We start from the raw sequence: 22,134 nt of genomic DNA, 5'->3' as shown, positions 1-22,134 counted from the left end.
CCCCGCCGGGGGCGGGCGGGGGGCTCACGGGCAGCAGGCTTATAGGCAGCGGTGGGCTCACAAGCGGTGGTGGGCTCGTGGGGGGCGGTGGGCTCACTGGTGGTGGTGGGCTCACAGGGGGCAGTGGGTTCATGGGCGGTGGGCTCACGGGCAGCAGGTTTACAAGCAGCGGTGGGCTCACAAGCAGTGGTGGGCTCATGGGTGGTGGGCTCACGGGTGGTAGTGGGCTTACGGGCGGCAGTGGGCTCACAATCAAAATTCAAAACACCGTGTTTTCAAAGTACTGTCTTCGCCTGAATACAGTTCCCGCAAAAAGAAAACCACCATTGATTCATACCCAATATTACACTTAAATGCTTCCTATTTTCACTCCTTGTCACTATTTTTCTGTTCAAGTGATTTTCTCCCACCTCTGACCGCACGGGCAGATGCTGGGGGGCTCGGCTGCTGCTGCTCATTGTGGCGGGCGAAAAGCTCTCATTTGCTAGGTATGGTACACAAGCTTAATTCCCTTTTAAAATAGAAAAAAAAAAAAATGGGGTATGTGGCAAGAGCTGCGGAACTTGTTGCAAACGAGTTGTGAGTACGAAATCCAAGCGTGTCCTGCGGTGGGGGACCGAGGTCACAGAGCCAGGACGGCCACATCCCTGGGGACGGTGGTCCAGGGGACTCCCCCGTAATTATCTGCACGGGGCGGTTAATGGGATGATTAGAGACAACGAACTGACCAGGCAAGTGACTGACGATCTTCACAAGAAAGTGTTTGAGTAATTGGTGCAGGAGCTCTGCAGGTGGGAATCTCGGTGCGCCCCAAAGGAACTTTCTGGGAGCATCTGGGCATGGACCAATTCCTGTGCAAAAATGAGCCCCTCTTGCAGCACAAACAAACTATCTTTATCTATATCTATATCAGGCTGCAACAAGGCTTTTACCATCGGTCAGATTCTACTGTCCTGCTGTTTCTTCATACTCTTCAGACCAGTTCCTCTGCTTCTTGCCTCTGCTGCATCCTTCTCCTTGTCTCTCCTACATCCAAGGCGCTCTCTCTGCTCCCTCTGCTTCTTCCAGGTCTCTCCATCCAGCGCTCCTCTTCCATCCCCCTCAGAGCTATTATGCATTATTTAGGATTACGTTTTTATCATTATTTTATAATTTTTTATCATTATTAATTAGGATTATGATGCATTATCCCCGTCAGCCAGCCCACCGCCCCTGAAGCCAGCCCACAGCTGTATATTATTGATGTTAATTAACCTGCCTTCATTCCTCTACAATTCCTCTTTTTTTTCTTTTTTTTTTTCCTTCTTAACATTTCATACCTTATGTTTTTAACAATCATCACAGTCTTTTTACAAATAAACTTCTCATACAGTCCTCGAATTCCTCTACACGCCCCCATCCCAGGTGGAGAATCCAGCCTTTCCTTCCAGGGGCTCTGCCTACAACACCGAGCAAGTTGTACGTAGGTGCTTGTAAGGAGCCCCCACAAACTGCCTCTGCAGCTGCAGAAATGGACAGATCTTTAGTTAATATGTAAGACAGCTGGGGAGGTGCTTTGGATTAATTAAGATAATCAGCGACCAAGCACGTACCGGTGGCAGAACCACGGGCCAGTCCTCAGCCAGAGCTTGGCAGAACAGCGGGTTGGGGTCTCACCCTCCTGTTTCCAGGATTTATTCTCCGTTACAGCCAAGACCCATCATTTAGGGTTTGGTTTTGTTTTTTTAAACAAGTGCTCTGCCCATGTCCCCGCAGCAGATCCAGCGCCGTGACAGCCGTGCAACTCGCTCGTTATGCTCTGGTTCGTTTGCTCAATGCAGTTCTGCTATATAGGTGGATGCTTAATAAATCTAGAACGTTCTTTACTGTTTCAACTAATATAGTCTGAGGTTTAGGATGCCTTAGGATGAGCTTTGTGGCCAGACTGGATCTTAAATCTTTACTACCCCGTATTTAACACAAAACCATCTTCCTGGTTTTGAACCCTCTGGATGGAAGGAGCCTCTTGATTCCCCAGCAGCAGCCTGAACAGAAAGGCGGTCTTGCTGCAACTTTTTTCGGAGTGTTTTTATTTTTAGGGGCTTTGTTTGTTAAAAGCCAGGTAACACAACAAATTTCTCTGGTTTTGTCTTCCCAGCTGTGCTGGACTATCAGAAAGTGAAATGCAGGGCGCACTGAAAACCACAGGCACAAAACCAGAGTGGAAACGTCCCCATTTTCACCTTGTACCATTCCGATACACCTACAACTTGCCTTATAATTCAGTAGAAATGTCACCATTTTTTTAAAAAGGGGGACTTCAGTTACCGCCTGCCTTCCACACAACGTGCAACAGGTCAGAACCAATGGCACGCGCGCAGCCATCACACCAGGGTTACAAAATCAGGGAACAGGGATGACTTGCGTGGACTATTTGGGATGTGGAACACTGCTGCTGCTATCCAGCCCTGCACACTAACAGAAAACTCGAAAAAGCCACCGAATTTTCAATAATTTTGCATGGAATCCAGCTCACGAGAGAAGATGCGCGCAGCAATCTTTTAAACCCTGAAAGGCACTTTATCGCATCCTGGTGCAAACAAACCGGATTTCAGATGTAAAGGCAATACAAAATAGCAAAATTCAGTTCAAAAATTATCTTTATTTTACAGTTTTAGAAAATGTGTACAGTTTTAAACTAGAACAGGCTAAAGGAAAGTAAATTCCAGTGTTTTTTTAAAAGCAAAACAAAAAGAAGAAAAAACACTGCAATTTCAGTTGACCAGTCATTTTCAAGTTGCTTGTTTTTTGGTTTTTTTTTTCCACTGTTTCTATGTATGTCTGAAACAGACTTAATTACTCCATGGAAAGTTCATTCTGCAGAAACCATTGGGATATTTCTCACCTCTTGTCCTACAATTCTGTTCCCCCCTCCCCCCCCCGCATTAATTTTTGAAAGAGGGTTTTTTTCCCCACGTTACATCACAGAAGGAAAAAAGCAAATCTACATTTGGTCACTGGAAATGCTATGTATTACAATGTATTTACATATATAAAAATATATATATTATGATACGCTGTGCAATTGGATACAAGGCTGTCATTCAGTCTGAGGGAGGGCTGATATCAAAACCATGAAGAGCTATAGACACTGGGTGGAAAGAACCCACCCAGAAAGAATTGAAAATCTGATGCACGTATTACAGTAAGACCTACAGCTTTGGAAAACCAGAAATGTTTACCAAAAACATATTTTATGACTTGGAAACGACATTGCTTTTTCTCTTGGTCTTTGCAATGGCTCTATCCCATCATCGGCACAAGAAGGTGACGTGTTCAGTTCTTTGTTAGTACTTGGGAATAACAACAAAAAAATCTTACCTGTATCGTAGATATAAGATACTTATATCATAGATAAGTCACAAAATTACCGATTTATCTATCCTTGTAGATCCCATGCACTGATTTTGCAAGTCATCTCCTAGCATGTCCTACACCTCCGACAGCCTGCGTGCAGGTTACACAAGGGGGTCTGTGACTCAGCAATCCACAGAACCCAAACTAGGCAACTAATCTGCATAGTGTGTGCGATTAATTAACAGCCCAGGTAAATGAGATGCATGATAAAAATCAGGGAAGGATATTCATTTTACCAGCACCCACCACAGCTGTTGATGCCAGACTACATCCTTACAGAGAACCAAATCCCTCACTCCTTACATCCCCTCCGTTCCCACAGCTTCAGCCCCTGTGCAGGAAAAATAATTGAACCGAGTTTCCACGCTCATCTTCTTACACTGGCCAACTTCCTTAGCTGGTTTTGGTTTGTTTATTTTTTTTTTTTTGGGGGGGGAAATTGTTTCTCACTGTGGGTTTGGTTTTGGTTTGTTTGTTTGTTTGAATGAAGGGAGCCAACTGCAGAGATTATCTGAAATTAGGAAAAAATACAGCCTAGGTTTTGGATCCCAGGAAAATCCTTCCTTCACCACCCACCGTGTGAAAGGAGCTTAAAGTTTATTCCTTACGCATACATATGCAGAGTTAAACGTATGCATTTGCAAGCGCTAAAATTAACAACCTTTAGAGTTTGCACTCTTCATAACACTAGCCTATATACTATTATTTGAACATTGTTACAAACTCCTTCCACAAAGACAGCAGACACTTAAAATTCTTCTACCTATAACGTTACCTCCCAAGAATAAACTTGCTCACTAAAAGCAGCTATTATCAAGCATCCAAGAAACTAGCATTAAGCAAATTGGTATCTAATTTATCTCATAAATCGTCTTTATGCTGCTCCCAGTTCCCCATCCAGCCTCCCATCTGATCCACACACAAAGCACCAAAATTCCGTTTTAGCCGAGCAACACCAGCAACAGCCAAATGGGACTTGCACGTTGCTGGGATGTTCTTAATGCCCCAGCTCCTCCAGCACTGGGCTGGGTGGAGAAACTGAAGGAACATGGTTAAAAAATAAATAATATGGATAAAAAATCCATAGGCAGGGCTGTAAATCCACATTTTGCCTTAAACAATTCGGGTTTGCTTTCACACGTTGCCAGGCTGAAAGCACTGGAGCTTGTACTTACTGCCAGTGACTTCTAGGATCAAAAAGATTAAGTTTTAGCGTTCAAATGCGACAGCCACCCCATGACGAACACAACACGCAATGCAGGCGGCAGGACCAATGCCCAGGCGTGCGCTTTGCGGACAGCAGCAGGGATGCGCCACAGCACTGATTCCTTTTTGCTTTCTCACAGCCTTGCTGTCTCCGTGCAAGTCTGAGTATGGCAGTGTTGTTGGAGGGGACAAGTGACAATGCACGAGCTGAGGACGAACAGGCAATAGGTGTTCACACCAGCACGCACAGACCACCCCCGTTAACTGGTCATTAGGGAAATTAGGTGCTCTCCCCAGCAGGCTTGCAAGACTCTGTGGTAACGTCAGACACGCACATTTTTTTTGAAGTCTCCACTGTCAGCTACAAAAAACCCGGATTCTGACCTGGCCCAGACTGAACTGCCCCATGATGGGTGTTTTTCTCTAAACCTGAGCCACTGGTTTAAAGTTTTTGCTCAACGGGAACTGTAACAGCTCCAGTCAGAGCAGAACAATAAGGAAACCTACTGGTTTCTTGCTGTGGAAACGCACATCCGTGACTTTGTTCCTCATCACCAGCTTCCCACCATCCCAGCCAGGTAAAGTGTGGATCCGCAATAGAAAAGCGGCAGGTTTATGGCATTTTTCTGACTAGAGCTACACCTTTCAGACAAAAAGAGCAATTTCTATCCTTTACCAGGCTTCAAGGAAAGGTTATTGCACTGGCAACAGCATCAGCTACAGCCCCTGGGTACGATCCGGCATGGGGCGGGGGGGGCTGCTCTCCCGGAGACCCCGTGGAACCAACGGCACAGGATGAACCGCGCGTTGCTGCTCATCGAGACCATCACACACCCAGTGCTGGAGATCCTCCAGCAGCTCTTGACTGTTAGGTGGTGTTGTTCTGATCCTGCAGGGCAAGCTCAAGTCCCTGATTTTTTTTTTCAGGAGCTATGCTAAGCTTGTTTACCTTGAGAGACCCCGTCTCCACACGTTTTCACCTCCCCAGCGTTTCCATGAAACACCCAAAGAAACTTCTCAGCACACCCCGAGTGCCTCTGTGCCAGCAGTCAGCGCGTCTCAACCAAAAACTGCGAAGCTACAGACCATCTCAAAGATTTCTCCGAGATCAACACCTGGATGAAGTTTTTTTTCCATCATTAACATGCAGGAAAATGTCGTGAGAAACTTGATAAACTATAATGCCGCCTTCAGCTAAGGACGGTGGCTCCAAATTATCCCAAGACTTGTCACCCTTGGCTACCAGCAGGTCAACAACAGGACCAAGGGTTGAAATATTCCCAACAGCTGCTGGGAAAACAGACCCAAACCGGAGTCACTGCATCACCTGAAGTCTAGTCCTCTGATAGTTCCTGAAAATACAGAAGACTCTGCCAAATATACTAGTTCCCAATTCAAGAAAATCCAATTTAAGCCCATGATTTGTCATCTATTGCTGATCTAGATGGCAAAACCTCACCTCTGCTCCATATAATTTGAACATTTACCTGCAAAACTGGAAAAGGCAAAGATGAAACTCTCAGAGAGGAGCACACAGACAGCAGACAGAGGATGAGTAAAGAGACAATTCCCTTGTACCAGCACCAAAGAACGTTTCTGGTAGCACACAAGGCTTCCAAAAACATTCCAGGGTGCCAGAAACATTCAATGCAATTCAACAAATCAAACACACATCGAAAACATTTTTTTCTTATCTTGGTAGAAAGAGCACCACATCTCTTTAACCTGTGTGCTTTGATGTGGTGGCTTGCCAGAGGATTTATCACCTTTAAATTAGCCCAAACAAAAGTCTTTTGTCAGTCGCGACGCTGATACGCTGATACGATATAACCTGGCTGCTACACGATAATGCTGGTGCTCCAGCGGCGGTGTTACAGTGTAGGGAGCCCAACCCTCGGATTACACCTGGAGTAGCAGGCTGCAAACAGCCCTGTTCTGTGTGCTTCCCACTGCCAGCTGCTCAAGCAGTTACTCATTCTGGGAGATTTTTCCACCAAAATTCCCTTACTGTAATTTAAGTCTATTAATTCTAATGCCATCCCTGCTTGAAAAAGAAAAAAAAAAAGTTTGTTTAGGTTTCCAATTTGCAGTAGCATTTCAGATTTTTGGATACTGGACACACTTGCCCTTTGGTCTTCTCTTTGAGGTAGCAGTTTTGGACCTCTCGGGGTAAACTCTCCCACTGCTGTTTTTTTGGAGTGGCTCCTCACGCTTTCTGAGCCACCTCAGCTCTTATCCCTTCCCTCTCCATCCCACCTGGGATCCCTGACACAGCCTCATGGGAAAACCAACGAGCTCGTCGGTGCAACTCGGTGCTTCGTGTCCTGCCAGCCAGCTGGGGAGCCATGCTCCAGATAATCTAGATAAACCACCGAGAGATTAATCTTTCCTTGCTGATGTTTTCTGCACCTCTGATCACAGTTCCTGTTCTCTCCTGAACTCTCTAATAATAATAATAATAATAATAATAACGTCCTCATTTTCCTGAGGACGGAGCCCTTACACAGGTTTTATTTTAAAACATCAGCGATTGTACTTGTCATGGAAAAAGGCACCATCTCTGCAGGTTTTGGACAAATATTTGGATCTGCTGGTACGTCTATATTCCAAATATTTGTGTCAATGTGATGCACGTCACGTCAATATGCACTAGTCGCACCTCACTGCTTTGCCAGCTTATTTACCCATCAACATAGGACAAATAATGCCACATGATGAAAGCATACACCAAATAGTTTTGTTAATTGATAATCAACAAAGCTGCCATTACAAAGAAATACTACAGGGCTTCACATCCCAGCCAGCCAGCGTAGTGCAAGAAACCAGCAATATGTGCGTTACCCAACCACGGGGCTAAAGACAAGAACAAAACCGCAGGATCTTGCACTAAAATAGCTGTGCGTAAGCATTTATTTCAAGCCAACACTTACCAAACACCCAATACAGCCTCTTTTTTTTTTAATTATTATTGTCTACCCAGGAAAAGTTCTACAAACTGTAGGGCAAGATATCCAGCAGACACCGAGCATCTCCATGGGCGCAAGTATTGTGATTTGAAAACTTTTAAAGCAAGAACCTATAGAACATAATTTGTGTTTAAACAGAAAAATACCTTTAAATTTTCTATGCATTCTGTTGCCCATCAGATACTAGAGACCAAAGCGCTGCAGGTAACCACACAGCATCTCCCAAAGAGTTCATTAATGAAGGTAGCCACATTTCTAAAAGCTCAAAATGGTATTATTTCAGTTTCCTAGCTAGTTTTTTCGGGCTTTGCAGTCAGGGCTATCTCCTGATAATTTTTTTTATTTTTTCGAAGTTATCAGGCACTGCCACTACAGCCACGGCACGTTCTCAGGCCGAGCCTGAAAAATAAATTGTTTCCTAACCCACAACATACGAGAACAAATGTTAATTGTTTTGCATCACAGCTGCAAAACCCAAATCTGAAACAGAAACGTGCACACCTGAAAAACGCCATCAAGACTTGCAAGGCATTCTTACCGAGACATACTGAGCAGTACTGTAAGAAAAGAGCAGCTTCTGAAGGAAAAGGTTGACCGATGATCTATTTTCTAAATTAAGCTTTCTCTTAGACATGCTAGTAAATTATGAGAAAATACACCGTGCTGTAGATTTTCTGTCTTCTGGCATTTGTCCAAGTTTAGAGAAAATGCAAAATATTTTCACCAGTTTCATTCTTACATATGTGGATATGCTCTTTTTTTTACTGTCCCTGGTAAAAGCAGAATATATTTCAGAATATTTTTTTTTCTGTTTCCTTTTTATATACTTCAGTTAAAATGCTCTTCATTTGTGACAAGAAAAAAAAAATCCCCAAAATTAAAAGAGGGTTTGGGATACTTCTCCCTTGTCACCCTTAGTAAAGTCTTTCAGGTTGGATTCTGCTTCCAGCTGCATTTGTGCAGCCCCTCTACAGCCAAAACCAAACATTTGGTCCAACACATGGATATTTAGTAATTTCAGCCCCAGGAAAGAATCCGATCCTCACTACTGTGATCCAAGGAATTGTGGGATTTGTTTGGTTTTTAATGTTTTTTTTAGTGGGTTGGTTGTTGTTTTGGGGTTTTTTTTGCTGTTGTTGTGTGGTTGGGTTTTTTTTAAACAAAAGCAAGTGATTCCTCTGAAAATTTAGTTCTTCAAAAATAGAATCCTTATTGAATTTTTAGTTAGCTAAAGGCTTAGTATGTGAAAGATGTAAATAAAAGTGCATCAACGTTACTTTTAACAACACTTTCATTTCTTTGAGCATTTTAACTCGAGGGATGTGAGATCAAATAAAATCAGTCAGCTACACTAAATCTTCACAATTTCCTACACTACATGAAGTTTTACATTAAGCTGGTCAGGGAGGTTTCTGAAAGGCAAACGAGCACAGCCTTGGATTCAGCTGCTCAGGATCAGTCCCAACAGTCGCAGCCGGATGGGTGCAGCAGGGTCATTGATGTACAGTACTGGAACAGCCAGAGTACGGAGCTCACCGCCACGTCACGTACCCCAACTGGAGATATTGCATTGAGTAGCTATTGTTTCTTTTCTTTGTTGTTTGGGGAAAATCAAAACAAACCAACAAACATCACCACACTTAAAAATAGATGGAAAACCGCCGGGAACATCAGGTGGAGCCCGTGCTCCAAGCAGCCCTGCCTAGAATGCAGCGTGAACAAAGCAACTGGTAAATGCTTACGAGTTAAATGGTACGGATTCTTCCATTTTAATTGAGTTATAAACAATTTGAGAAATAAACTGTTTCCTAACCCATGACATATGAGAACAAATGTTAAAATACACTTTCAAGTAGATGATAAAACTTTTTGCTTCATCATCAGAAAGCTACTGGCTTTTAAGTATATAAAAAGATATTCCAAATAACATTATGACTAAAAGACAATCAAGGCAAAGAACCATAGAACTTTGAGTCAGTCTCCAAACTTTTTTTTTTTTTGCTATTTGTCAAGTTCATTTTTTAAACACATTAAGATTGTTTTCTTAATTTAATATACATACTTATACAATGGCTTAAATTAAGGCATAATCCAGCTGGCTCAAGTTTTCAGTAAAATGTCTCTGTTGCTTTTTAGAAGTAGTAATTCTGTTCAGATTACTGCTGGCAAAAGTAACACAGTCCATTAAAAAGGAGATTGAAAAACAGATCTCTGATAGTAGTACTATCTTCCATTAGGGTGATTTGTAAATTAAATGTAGCGCAAACCTTTGGACTCAGGAAGCCTTTCCAGAAACTCACCACTAAAGCAACTTACCAGACAGGGCTTGAGGCTTTAAGCAGAAGCTGGTAAAACTCTGAAGCTATAGTGTGGTTTTACAGAAAGCCTTTCACATTCCAGAGAAAAAAAAAATACTATCCACCCAACGTGAAACAGATCAAACCACAAGTTACCATCCAAAAAGACCCCACAGGGCAAACTTTTGGAAGACCTAGCCAAAAAGACGGTGACTAAAATTTAACAGACATTAAAAGAGAGCCCTTCAGAATCCAACTCGAGATGCCAACTGGAGACTCTTAATTTAAAAGCATTGCCTCTGATCTTGTCACTACGATGATACCTTTGTAAATGACATTTTGGGCTCTCAAATACTATGAAGAGTATTTCTTCCACGCAATTTGGAATCATATTCTAGGATCCTAGAATATTTCCATTTTCTATTTCAGTTTTAATGTAAAGTGAGGCTTTCTGGGATTGCAGTTTGTAGAACAGACACCTTTGATAAAGCCATATGTTTGTAGATGGAATAAATAATATGCAAATCACATCAACCCTCTGTGTGTACTAAAGTTGATGCATAAAAGACTCACCATGTTATACAAGAAAATGCACAATTTCAGGAATAGAAAGTAAGTCCAGCTGCACCCCAGAAAGTTGTAAATTCACAAATTTAGTCCTTCATAATGTTGTGTAGCAAGAGGTGCAAAATAGTAGGCTGGATCACAGCCTCATTCAGACCCCAACAGGCCATGCCTTGGCTACTCAGGACACGGACAGGACAGGACTGAGGCAGTTGATGCGTTACTGAGCAGCGAGGAGCTTTAAATCATGACTGACTATAGCACCCTACATGCTCCCTTGGGGATGAAAACACTGGATTATTTCCTTCGGAACGTGAAATTACCATTATATACCTTAAACCAATCAGAAGTAGAAGCTAAAACCCCAAATAAATGGATTATTATTACTTTACTTTAACATTTTCCCAATGAAAGTATTACCTATTCAGCTTGGTATAGCGCTGCTACTATTTTCTTACCTATTTGACTCGTATGTTATTTCTAAAACATTAAACATTCTTAATATGCTTAATATACGCGTCTCATACGAGTGCTCAGAAAGCTTCCTGCGGCTCTGTCCATCCTGCCTTTTAAACTAGACTAGTAGCCAATACAGGTACCTGGAAGTAAAAACAAAGACAAAAAAGTTAAGAGATGCACTTAATGCACCACGATAGTATAAATCCTTTCAGAGGCGGGTAATTTAACCACGCTCTGCATTTCCTGAATGTCAGTTTATGCTAAAGCATTCCCTTGTAGCAATGGCTTTGACAAGTAGGGAAAAGTAAAGTAAAAGGTGACAATAGGGAAAGTGCTATAAAAAAAAAAATATTACATTTCTCTCGACTTAAGCATTGGAGCAGACTTGTTCAATGCTTGTCCTCTCTGTTAACCTACACTATGCTAAAGCAGCAAAATAGCCACACGAGCACAGAGTACTGTGTAAATAAAGACTCTTAATACTAGCCCGGTATAACGAAAACGGAACGGCCAAAGGCATTCACTAATAAAATGATCATTGAAATCCATACATCAGAACCCTTGTAGAGCACCATTATTTCAGGAAGATGTTTGAAGTGTATAGCTGTACCGAAGCTAGAGGCAGAACATTCGTCGTTGGATTTGATGATCAGACTCCCAGTGAGGTTTCTCAATGAACGCAAACACTACTAAACCAGTCCTAAATACATACTGGTTTTCTATGGATATGTTTGTGAGGGAAAACAAGGAGTTCTTATCCCATCGCTTACTCCAGCTGGTTTTGCTCTGCATTGAGGCAGTTGCTTTCATGGTCGTCCTTATCCTGCCCAGCTGGTTCCTCGCTCTGTGCAATAGAAATTTCCGACTGGTCCATCTTTGCGTCAGGATCAGCCAGCTCCTCCGCAGCCGAGGCGGCGTCGCGCAGCTCCTTCACATGGAGGGTAGGGTTGGTCATTTGCTCTGGGCTGGGCTGAGAGCCTGCTGCGTTGCTGTCTTTGGGAGGCTCAGGGCAGTTGACAGGAGCTACCACCAAGGGAGGCTGAGGTAGGTCTTTCTGCAAAGGGAAGGGCACAGTCAGAACGATGGAAAGCCAGGATTGCCGTCCCCAGATATCAGGAGCGATGGCCACACAAAATGAAGATTAAAGGGCCGTCATCCCCGTGATCATTCTCCAGCACTGGACACATGCATACAGTTACCCTGTCTTTGTCTTTATCGTAAACAAGGGGATTTTTTCTTCCAGAAATGTGTTTAATTGCCTTCTGCCTGATCGTTCCTCGCCGATTGCAGATGCGTTCTGCTGATCACGCAGGAACAGGCGACCGGCACTCGGGCACCGCATCACTCTCCTGTGCCCAACTTGAATATCGGTGTACAACAACCGGCAACTTGCCCACCACATTTCAGATGATCTCAAATATTTTCCCAACAATTAAATTCAGTTCTCTAGAGGAAAGTTCCGAAGGTTTTCACAAATAGTTGAGTAACGAAAAAACCCCACCTCACTGGGGGGAACCTCTAGCTTGATAATTTGTCCTTAAAGTAATTATTTAAAATCTATAACCATGCATCACGACAATTTCTATGTCACTTAATGTCACTTGTACCACAGTGAAACAAAGTGATAATTTGCTATATTGAACTAGATTTCTACCTTCATAAGCAGTAGGTTATGAAAAAAATATGCAAAAAAATATTTTCAGGATATATTTTATATAACATTATAAACTATTGTATTTTATATACTATTTTACTACTACTACTTTCAACAGAGATTAAATGAGTAAAATGATGGCAAAATCAAGAAGAACAGACAAAGTCTACTTTACTTTTCACTAGCCAGTTTAAGTGGCTGTAAACACTAAAAAAGAAAACCTTACCGAGGCAAAAAAAGTATGTAAAAAAAGCAAACAATCAGCAAAACGAAAATCTTTGGTTTTGTTTGATAATACTGCAATATTTTACTCAACTTTAATTCTAGTTAGGTTTTTATAATATTAGTATTTCTTGAAGACACTCATATCAAACTGGTATTCACCGCAAAGCCGCTGCCCGTCCAGAACATTGCGAGCTCCTTTCTCCAAAGAGCCACAGCAAAGCTCGTGAGAAGAGTGCAGGGCACCAAGTAGAGGAGAGCCGGCTGGCCCTTCTGCATCAATGCCAAGGCAACAAAGGTCACAAGAAGGCCTATGCCATATGCTGGAAGGAAACAAAAGCAGAAAAAACCCAATTATTCAGATAGAGCTCTGCTCAGGAACAACTCCATCGTCTAGATGAGCATCGTAGCAGGAAGTTTTTTCAAGTAATATGTAAAGCAACATCTCCAGGATTTTTTTCAGCGTGTATTTTTTTTTTACAAGCATTGTATACACAACGTGACCTTGGAGTGGTGCTTTGCTAAAGAGATGCTCCAGTCTTTCTGGTGATAATAAGATGTGAAAGTCATGTGGTTGGCCCAATGTACACTGTGCAATTAAATCCTTACCTTAAGCCATTTCAGAAAGGTAAAATAAACAAATGAAATACTGTGCCTCGTATTTATGAATTCAACAAAACACAGACAATTAGGTCGACCATTGTAACACACGCTTCGTGTCTGGCTTGGCTTTGGCTGTTTCTTACTACCCTGCAGCACCACTAAAAAAAAAAGCTAACTGTATGTTATGATTTGTTATTCCTATTACATTTCTGCATATATTCTGCAAAAATTACTAAGTAGAACATAAGCAGCTGGGATCTGATACTGTAATTAATTTCAATTACACTTTCAGAACACTGAAGCTAAACCCAACTGATTTTTATTCAGGAAGATGATGTAGAAAGATATTGAGGTGCTGGAGCATGTCCAAAGGTAATCAGTGAAGCTGGCAAAGGGTCTAGAGAACAAGGAGAGAAAGGAGGTTCAGGGAGACCTTACTGCCTGAAAGGAGGGTGCGGGAGGTGGGTGCTGGTCTCTTCTCCCAGGTAACAAGGGATAGGATGAGAGGAAACAGCCTCAAGTTGTGCCAGGGGAGGTTTAGATTGGATATTAGGAAAAATTTCTTCACCAACAGGGCTGTCGAGCACTGGAACAGGCTGCTGAGGGAAGTAGTGGGGTCACCACCCCTGGAGGTATCTAAAAGCCATGTAGATGTGCTGCTTAGGGGTACAGTTTAGTGGTGGACTTGGTAGTGTTAGGTTATGGTTAGGCTCGACCTTAAGGGTCCTTTCCAACTTACATGATTCTATGATCAGAATACTCAATGCCTTTTTACAGTTCTTCAAAAATGTTTTTTTTCAGGGAACACTAGGTTAGTGAGAATTCCTTGTATCTAGTTGAAGTATTTCTTCTTGTGACTTCAATCCATTGCCTCACATCTTATCCCTAAGAGAAGTCTGTCTCTGTTTTCTCTGCACCCTCTCACATGAGGATGTGGACAGCAACCGAATCTCCTTTTTCCCTTCTCTTCTTTTAAAATCACATGCTCCAGCCCTCAGCCTCCATTGGATTTACCCCAGTATGTCAGTGTCTGTCTTGCACCAGGTTAAGACTTGGTCTTCACTGCTAAATCGAGGGCAATAATCACTTCCCTCACACTGCTGGCCCAGTTTTGCTCCGTGTGTGGTTAGTTTTCATTGCTGCAATAACTGCTGACTCTTCATGGATACAACCATTTCTGTAAACGCGTTTTGAAAGTACCAGGTAAGACAACAGTTTTGTTTGTGTATATACAAGAGGAATTGGGACACTGAAATAAAGGCATCTCTCTAACCCTGCTATAGGTGTCCAAGGACCTAGCTATTTTTTCAAACGAATTTCAAAAGCAGTTTTTCATGAAAATTTTTCATGACAGTAGCTGCAAGCATCTTAAGTCTCCGCTAGCATAAATACTTTGTAACAAAGCCAACAGCAATCTGTAAGACTCTATTCACCAGTCATCTTTAAGTCCATGTCATGTACCTCTGTGGGTTCTACAAACTAGAGAAGAAAACTAATTTTGAGGTGTTACAGCCCTCATAGTACAATTCATTGCCATGGATTTTTAGAATACACAAAAAGTTAAGAACAAAGCCAAAGGAAAATATCCCTGAACCTGAATTCTCATGTGCAATAAACTCAAAGATTCATGAAGCAAGAAACCAGAGTAGCTCATTTTGCATCCAGGCAGTGCAGAGGTAAGTGTTACAGCGAGACAAACCAGGGGAACGAGAAGCTCCCCTTCTATGCAGCGGACAAAACCGCTCAGGAAAACGACAACAGATAACTTGGTGATGGAAGGCTTAGCCTCGAAAGTACTTTGCTAAAATATTTCTGTTTAATAATAAAAGGTGAACAAAGAAATGAAACTGTAATATGAGGCAGATGGTATGCTAAAGGGAGCGACTCGTGTAGGTGTTGTGTTCAGGTGTCACCGAACTGTTCCACCTACCTATTGTGCAGGCAACAAAATAGACTCTGGACGACTGCACCTGAATATCGAATCTATGGCAATAGGCTACCAGCAAGCCTAGGGAAGGAAAGAACAATTACAACATGCTTTCAACCCCTTCATGCATTAAGGTACACAAAGCCATCAAAATATCTAGAAATTTTTAAGATTTTTTTTTTTTTTTTCAACACTTACTTGGGCACCCCGGTGTTTAAGTACCATGACAGCATCCTTCAGGAGGCTGCGCGGCTTACAAAACGGTTACATGATAGCACAAGCCCAGTACAGCAGAAACACTCTAATAATAAAATTAATATCTACAAATGCACAGATCCTAGATACAAAATGTCATCCCATCCCTAACAAACAGTTGTTAAAATACAGTGTTCGCAAGAGTAAGGGTAAGTTCATCCCTTCCAGCTCCTAGGAAAGACAGCAGGAATTTATGGTTAATGCCTCTGCTTATTACAGGTCGGGGGAGGAGGGGACATGAACAGGGATGACTCAGTTCATATTTCCCAAAATACAAAGAAATAAACAAATGATTTCTCAGAAGAAACCTGAAAGCCAGAAGACGCATACTTGTTACCACCTGCAGTGGTGCCAGGAATACCTTGACATCCTACCTGCAGTCAAATTTGAGAGCAGGTGTGGTGGGAACACTGGCTGTCGTGTGAGTAACACAATTATGAAGCTTTGAGCGGTCAGTTACATGTGTACTCAGATCATGTGCAAATGGACAAATAATTTCCTCTATCACTACACTACTAAACATGTTTTATACCATTAAATTAGTTGCTAAATCAACTCCTGAGGTTTCTCTACTTTTCGTGACATCGCTGCATGTGAAACTGAACCCTAAGATTAATGTGCATTTAATTTCTTACAGAAAAAGTGAATAGTGCAGGGAAAAAAAGAAGATAAAAGCTATACTTATTTATCAGGTTCACAGTAGTCAAACCAAACTTCCCACCTGAAGCAGAAGTGCAAGAGAAATAACTATGACGGTGCAACAAGTAAAATTCTTAACACGCTAAACAAGAAATACCTGGAACTAAAATGTCTCCAAATCCCAGGAGAGAAAAAGGCCTGTCACACAGCGCCAGCGGTGAGGAGTTCAGGCGTGGAACCTTCAGGACCATCGGGAGCTTGGAACGAGATACACACACACCTTAGAAAAGCTCTTTTCTTGACATACTGACACCATCTTTATGTTGTCATATTTATATACATATATATATATATATATATATATTTATGTTACCAGAACTTGTTTCTGTTGTACTGAAATTGCAGACTCCAAATAAAGCAAAATTATCTTTTTTTACATTATAGACCCTTATGTTTAAACTATTTTATTAATATTACTCACAACTAACAAAACGTATTTATCTTTTCTTACGTTACAGACCCTTACGTTTAAAGTCTTTATTAATATTACTCACAACTAACGAAACGTATTTAAGATAGGACTGACAAAATACTTCCTGAAAACAAACAGCCAAGGCAACTCCACGTGACCGTCATCTCAAAACACTCTATGAACTGCAAGTCCTCACATGCGATAGGGTAGGAACGTAAAGAATTTAGGTAAGCAGCCACATGTGTAAGAAATAACTGTTAATGTTTCATTCTACTGGTTGCAATAAAAGTCTCACAAGAGTAAAGACTTGAATAATTTAAAAAAGGGATTTTTCATATAACTGTAAAGACTTTTTTTCCCCCCACTGTTCCTACTTATTATATAATTTGCAACGTTGAGGCACAGGATGGCAAGGTTCATTGCCAGCATGTATCCTCTTTAATACAGTACATTAGAGAAGCTTTATTTTCCTTTTTCTCTATTCTGGCACTAACGTAAGGAAAATTTTATCTACTTATACTATCCTTATTTTTTTATATAATTCATTCTGTGCATGAAACTGAAACTAAAGGGATACAAAAGACAAGAAGTTAAAAAAATTAGTATGCATGATATAGATGGATCCATCCATAGATCATCCTGCAAACAACCGTTGTCTTTACTATTTTCCCACGTGACAGTATTACATTCGTTGCTGGAAAGAGACTCAACATCCTTAAATTAACAAAACCAGTTTTCCTACAGATTTGTTTCTTATTTGGTTTGCACCCTGTCTCTACAGTCTCCTACACCTCCTGTACTCCCCTCCCTGAGTCAGCCCCGCCACGCTGTGCAGTCCTGCTCACACAGCTGGCAGCGGCCGAGCGGTACAGAACCACTGAACACCAACTTCGGGTTTTCTTTCTGTCTCCAATTTGTCTTTCTCTCCTTTGCCTCAGCTTTTCATAAAGCAATTAGCAGAACAGGAGAGGAGGGGGAAGAGACAGACCGTTCAGATAGGTTTTATCTCTTTAGGTAAAAAGGAATATGCTTCATTAGTGGTCAGTTATATTTACAAATGTGGTCCCATGTTGTTGTGGAGCTGAGCTAACCAGTTTCCTGACACTGAAACCCTTTCAAAGCAAGATAAAGGAAGACCAAAGCTGTTGTGATGAACCACGAAGTCTGCTTTGCTCCCTGCGTTTGGTGTAGATTTCCAGAGAGCTCAGGAGTGCTTGTTTCCACATTAAGTTCTTTTCAGACTGGCATCTCCCTTTCAGCTTTTGTGGTCTTTGAATTTTAGAGAAGTTGAAAACGTAATAGCTGGAAGTTAGTGCCACGTTTTCAGACTACATACAGTACCTTTTCATGAGTGGCAGAATCAGATGGGCCCGCAGCCACCTCCACCATTATACTCTCCCCAGTCTAAAGAAAAAAGGGGAAAATTGTAAATCAGCACTTCACTCAGCAGGTCTGGGATCAGTTAGGAACACAGAGAAGCAGGTCATTCCGCTTTACTCTGTGAACAGCGGGCACTAGAGGAGTACTTCACTTACCTTTGTTAGAAAAGGTGTGATAAATACAAAGAATACATCATACACAAAAAGAACCAGGAGGAGCAAGGTACAACCCTGAAGGGAGAGACAAGATACTTGGTATTTACACACTGTGCATTAGTAAACAGCAAAGAATTCATAATTAGCAACTTAAGACTATTCAAGGTAAAAGCTAACAAGGAATAAAACAAGTCACCCAAGTATTTTTCTTAATTCCTAAGTATTTCAGATGGAGGAATTGGGTCTCATGCACCATATAAAAGAAAGTAATTCTCAGGCACAAAATGACATGTCAGTCCTAAAACTCTGTATCTCGTAAAATCTGGAAACAGTGTAATTTCCATTTGTTAGGAAACATTAAGGAGTTCTGCATTTTCTCTGGAGGATGCTAGACATAGCTTGAAACAATACCCACTGGCCCACCTGTACAGGGAAAAAAGTATATAGGTGAAGATAACTTGAAACAGAGTCTGAAGAGCCACCTAAGGGGTAACTAAATGACTAACACCGATTTTTATCTTACGATAATAAGTAAGTTCTGGAAGTTTTAAAAAAACGCCAGTATGACGCATCAATTGCATGTCAAATTTGGAAAACTAAACCAAACCAAAAAAACAATAAAACTAAAAAAAAATACCCAAAAAACCAGAAGTGAGTGTGCGGTCACCACACTACAAAACTTTAAGTTATCAAACACCATGCATAAAAATCATATGCCATTTATTGGTCTTCATTATACTAATTAAATCACTATTCCAAGTTACCTATGAATGGAAGCGCATTTCCAAGCCAATGTGCTCTAAGTGGCTCCTCTGTTCAACTACGTACAGGCAAACATTCTCTCTTCTTATGTCCGTGTAACTTTCTTACCTTAAATGTAGGCAGGCGAATGGTTTTCAACATGTAAAGACAGAAAGCGATTCCTAAAGCATCTTGCAGAACCCAGGCCCACCTAAGGAAGAAAGAGGGGAACATTTTTGCAGGAAAACTGTAGGACAGCCAGACCAAGCCTTGTCCTCACTAAGGACCTCCTCGTGCCTAAAAACTTTATTAAAAGTACTTGCTTGAAACCAGCACGGTTGTCAGCGTGGCTTCACAAATAGGAAGTTGTGCTGGATCAACCTGATAATCTTCTACGATGAAATGACTGGCGTGGTAGGGGAGGGAAGAGCAGGGGGATGCTGCCTGTCTAGACTTCAGGAAGGATTTCCACTGAGAATCTCCCAGAAAATCCTCACAGAGAAACCGATGAAGTACAGGTTGGATGAGTAAACGGTGAGGTGGGATGAAAACGGGCTGAACAAGGTTCAGCGGGTACCAAAGTAAGAAGTGCTGGGGTCCTCTGGCCTGTGTGTACGTGTACACCCTCTTGTGCTGCGGGATGCCTACAGCTGGGGCTGCTTGGATGTGTTTTGCAAGTGAGGGATAGAAGCACCGATGCTCTTTGCTTTACTCTTGATAGCGAGGATGAGAGGAGTAGGATTTGAGACACAAAACACAAATTTTTCCCTAAAATTGCAAAGGTCTGGATGCAGATGAGCGATTACATTGTTGTGATCAACACCTGAGCGCTTCTGATGGGGCTCCCTGCAGGAGGCATTCAGGTCCACTCCAGCTTTGAGACAGAAAATGGATTTCCTAGTCCTAAATATCCCAGGTTGGAACAGCTCTATAGTACTTCTGTACTCCTCAGTCGGACACTTATTTCTCTAAAAGGTGTCTCAGAGTTGATGCTTCCTGGATTTATGAGTTCTGTCAGTGAATGAGCCATGGAAAATGGACCCCGCAAAGGCAATAACAGGCATTCAAGGCACTTCTACTGATACCACTTACTTATAGTATAAACCATGTTACAATTTCTAGCACAGAAACTAAGATACACACTTACTGATCTTCATTTCTGAAGATTCCCCAGACTACGCTGACAGAGATACAAAATACCGCCAGCAGTAACATCCGGACCTGCGGACGCTTGTGAAAATAAGGCAAGTTGTTGTCTGGGATTCTGAAAATGAAACACACCAAAGCTACAGTTGTCTTATGTAGTTACCCTCCTCCTTTGATAGACATTTTGAAGTATGCAAACCAAATTGTAACTCCCACACCCTACCCAACATTATAAAACAAATGAATTTTGCCTGTTAAAAAGTTAGAATCGCCACATACCTACACTTTCCCAAGGGGAATCTTCTTACAAAGGGAGACAGACAACTGTAGAGACCAATTGAGGCAGCCAGGCAGAATATTCCTATGATAACATAGACTGAGAAACAACAAGTAGTAAGTCCAAGCAGGTTAAGGTAAGAGAGGCTTCTTTTCATATCTCAGCTGAATAAAGAACAGACAATCAAAAAGCTTGAATGAGAAATAAGGCTTACGTTTCACCAGCGAGGGTTAAATTCAGGGACTTCAAATGATTTTTGATTAGATTTATGTTCTTTAAGTAGCTAATTCTAGCTCATTTTTACTCAGGTGTACTTTATGCAACAGCTACTTCAACAAATCAAAACCTCTGTGCTTATATTCTTAAAGTCAGTAATTAAATTGTAAGCCTAAAAGGCAATTTATGGTGAAGTGTTTATCGTCTCGTTACATGTGAGCACAAGGGAACTCTTAAAATTACTCAGTAGCAAAATTAATTAATACAGATGGGCTGCATCTTTCATAACTTTCTCAGAAATACGACGATGGAAGTTACAGTGCATTAGGCTCTCATGTTCTTTCGTCAATCAATTTGATAAGTAATCAGTATATAAAGATAAGAAAATTGATCCTGGATCTTCTTATTGAACAATAATAGAAAGATGGGTATAGATTTGAGAACACCTTTGGCAAAAAATAGAAGGTGGAAGACGTTAAGTCTGTATCTACTTAATAGGTTTTAACATTTGAAAGCAGCTCTGTGATCACCTAATTCAACCTCACTAGAAGCAGGTATAGAAATCTACTCAGTGAGCCTTCTTACAGGGTTTAAATTGTATTGGGATGAAGAAACATGGCAGAATACAGCTGTTTCATAATTATTTTCACAGTAAAAATGTTCTCTACATGATGGCAGCCTTGCAACATTGAAGATATATCAATACAAATACAACTTTAAGAGTACCTAAGTGGTCATAGAAGAAATAAAGCAGGACCAGCATTGAGCAGCACATCACTACAAAGACACAGATCATTATCGGAGTCACATCAACTGTTTCATCATCATGTTTCTCTGCCCCATCGTCACGTTTGTGCTTCATGTACCGCCTGAAAGAGTAACATGGCTATTATCAGTCCACTCCTTCTGATATAAAATATAAAAAGGCACTGAACCTTCAGTGAGAACCGCATCAGGCTGGAAAACATGACACACCGCCAGTGCCTGCACTGATTTCCACTCAAGTCAGTGGAACTCCACATTTTACATGCAAGTAGGTACATCAGATATAATACAACACATAAAAGAGTAAGTGCTGTATTAATTTATCAAAAGTGCTATTTTCCACTCACTAAGAACTCAACATAATCCCGTAAATTACTGCAGAATAATTTGCTGACTTCAGACAAAATCCTGAAGTCAGGTTGTGTATATACAAAGTATATGTTAGAAACAAGCATGGACGACCTCCTCCCCTGCAACTCTGCTTACTGGCAAAAAGTAACCACAAAATTTCAACAAAATATTAACAATAAACATAGTACATGTTATAGCCTTCTAATCAGCTGGTTTTGCACTACACTAGTTAAAAAATTTTTTACTATTTTTTTTACAAAATATTTTTATGGTGAATTTTTGCAAAAGCCCTAATAGGAAGCCTATTACCATCCCATTTTACTTCTGAGCTTTCCAAACATTTGGCTTTTTGACAAGGCAAAATATTAAACCATTCTACATGAAAATGATACTCTAATACATACAGTAACAAAGCCAATACAAGGCTCAGGGCCCTTCAAAAG

At 41.3% G+C, this 22,134-nt stretch overlaps 1 protein-coding gene across 2 annotated transcripts in view; it reads right to left on the bottom strand.

Moving 5' to 3' along the window:
- Nucleotides 1-3,803: 3,803 nt before the first annotated feature.
- The window catches only part of SPPL2B (signal peptide peptidase like 2B), a 32,329-nt gene continuing 13,998 nt past the window's right edge, over nucleotides 3,804-22,134 (bottom strand). Inside the window, exons 6-16 of one of the 2 annotated variants that reach the window (XM_080382656.1) lie at nucleotides 21,302-21,444; nucleotides 20,362-20,458; nucleotides 20,084-20,200; nucleotides 19,066-19,147; nucleotides 18,196-18,270; nucleotides 18,002-18,064; nucleotides 16,346-16,445; nucleotides 15,298-15,375; nucleotides 12,927-13,087; nucleotides 11,659-11,942; nucleotides 3,804-11,028 (exon numbers count right to left, since the gene is read on the bottom strand). In XM_080382656.1, coding sequence (XP_080238782.1) covers nucleotides 11,004-11,028; nucleotides 11,659-11,942; nucleotides 12,927-13,087; nucleotides 15,298-15,375; nucleotides 16,346-16,445; nucleotides 18,002-18,064; nucleotides 18,196-18,270; nucleotides 19,066-19,147; nucleotides 20,084-20,200; nucleotides 20,362-20,458; nucleotides 21,302-21,444 — 1,225 coding nt within the window. In that variant the 3' untranslated portion in view covers nucleotides 3,804-11,003. Of the gene's footprint in view, nucleotides 11,029-11,658; nucleotides 11,943-12,858; nucleotides 13,088-15,297; nucleotides 15,376-16,345; nucleotides 16,446-18,001; nucleotides 18,065-18,195; nucleotides 18,271-19,065; nucleotides 19,148-20,083; nucleotides 20,201-20,361; nucleotides 20,459-21,301; nucleotides 21,445-22,134 lie in introns of those variants that run through there. The other variant, XM_080382657.1, reaches the window with a different exon arrangement.

The sequence above is a fragment of the Falco punctatus genome (assembly GCF_963210335.1).
Source record: "Falco punctatus genome assembly, chromosome: 4".
NCBI lineage: Eukaryota > Metazoa > Chordata > Aves > Falconiformes > Falconidae > Falco > Falco punctatus.
This window is presented reverse-complemented; position numbering and strand designations above follow the sequence as displayed.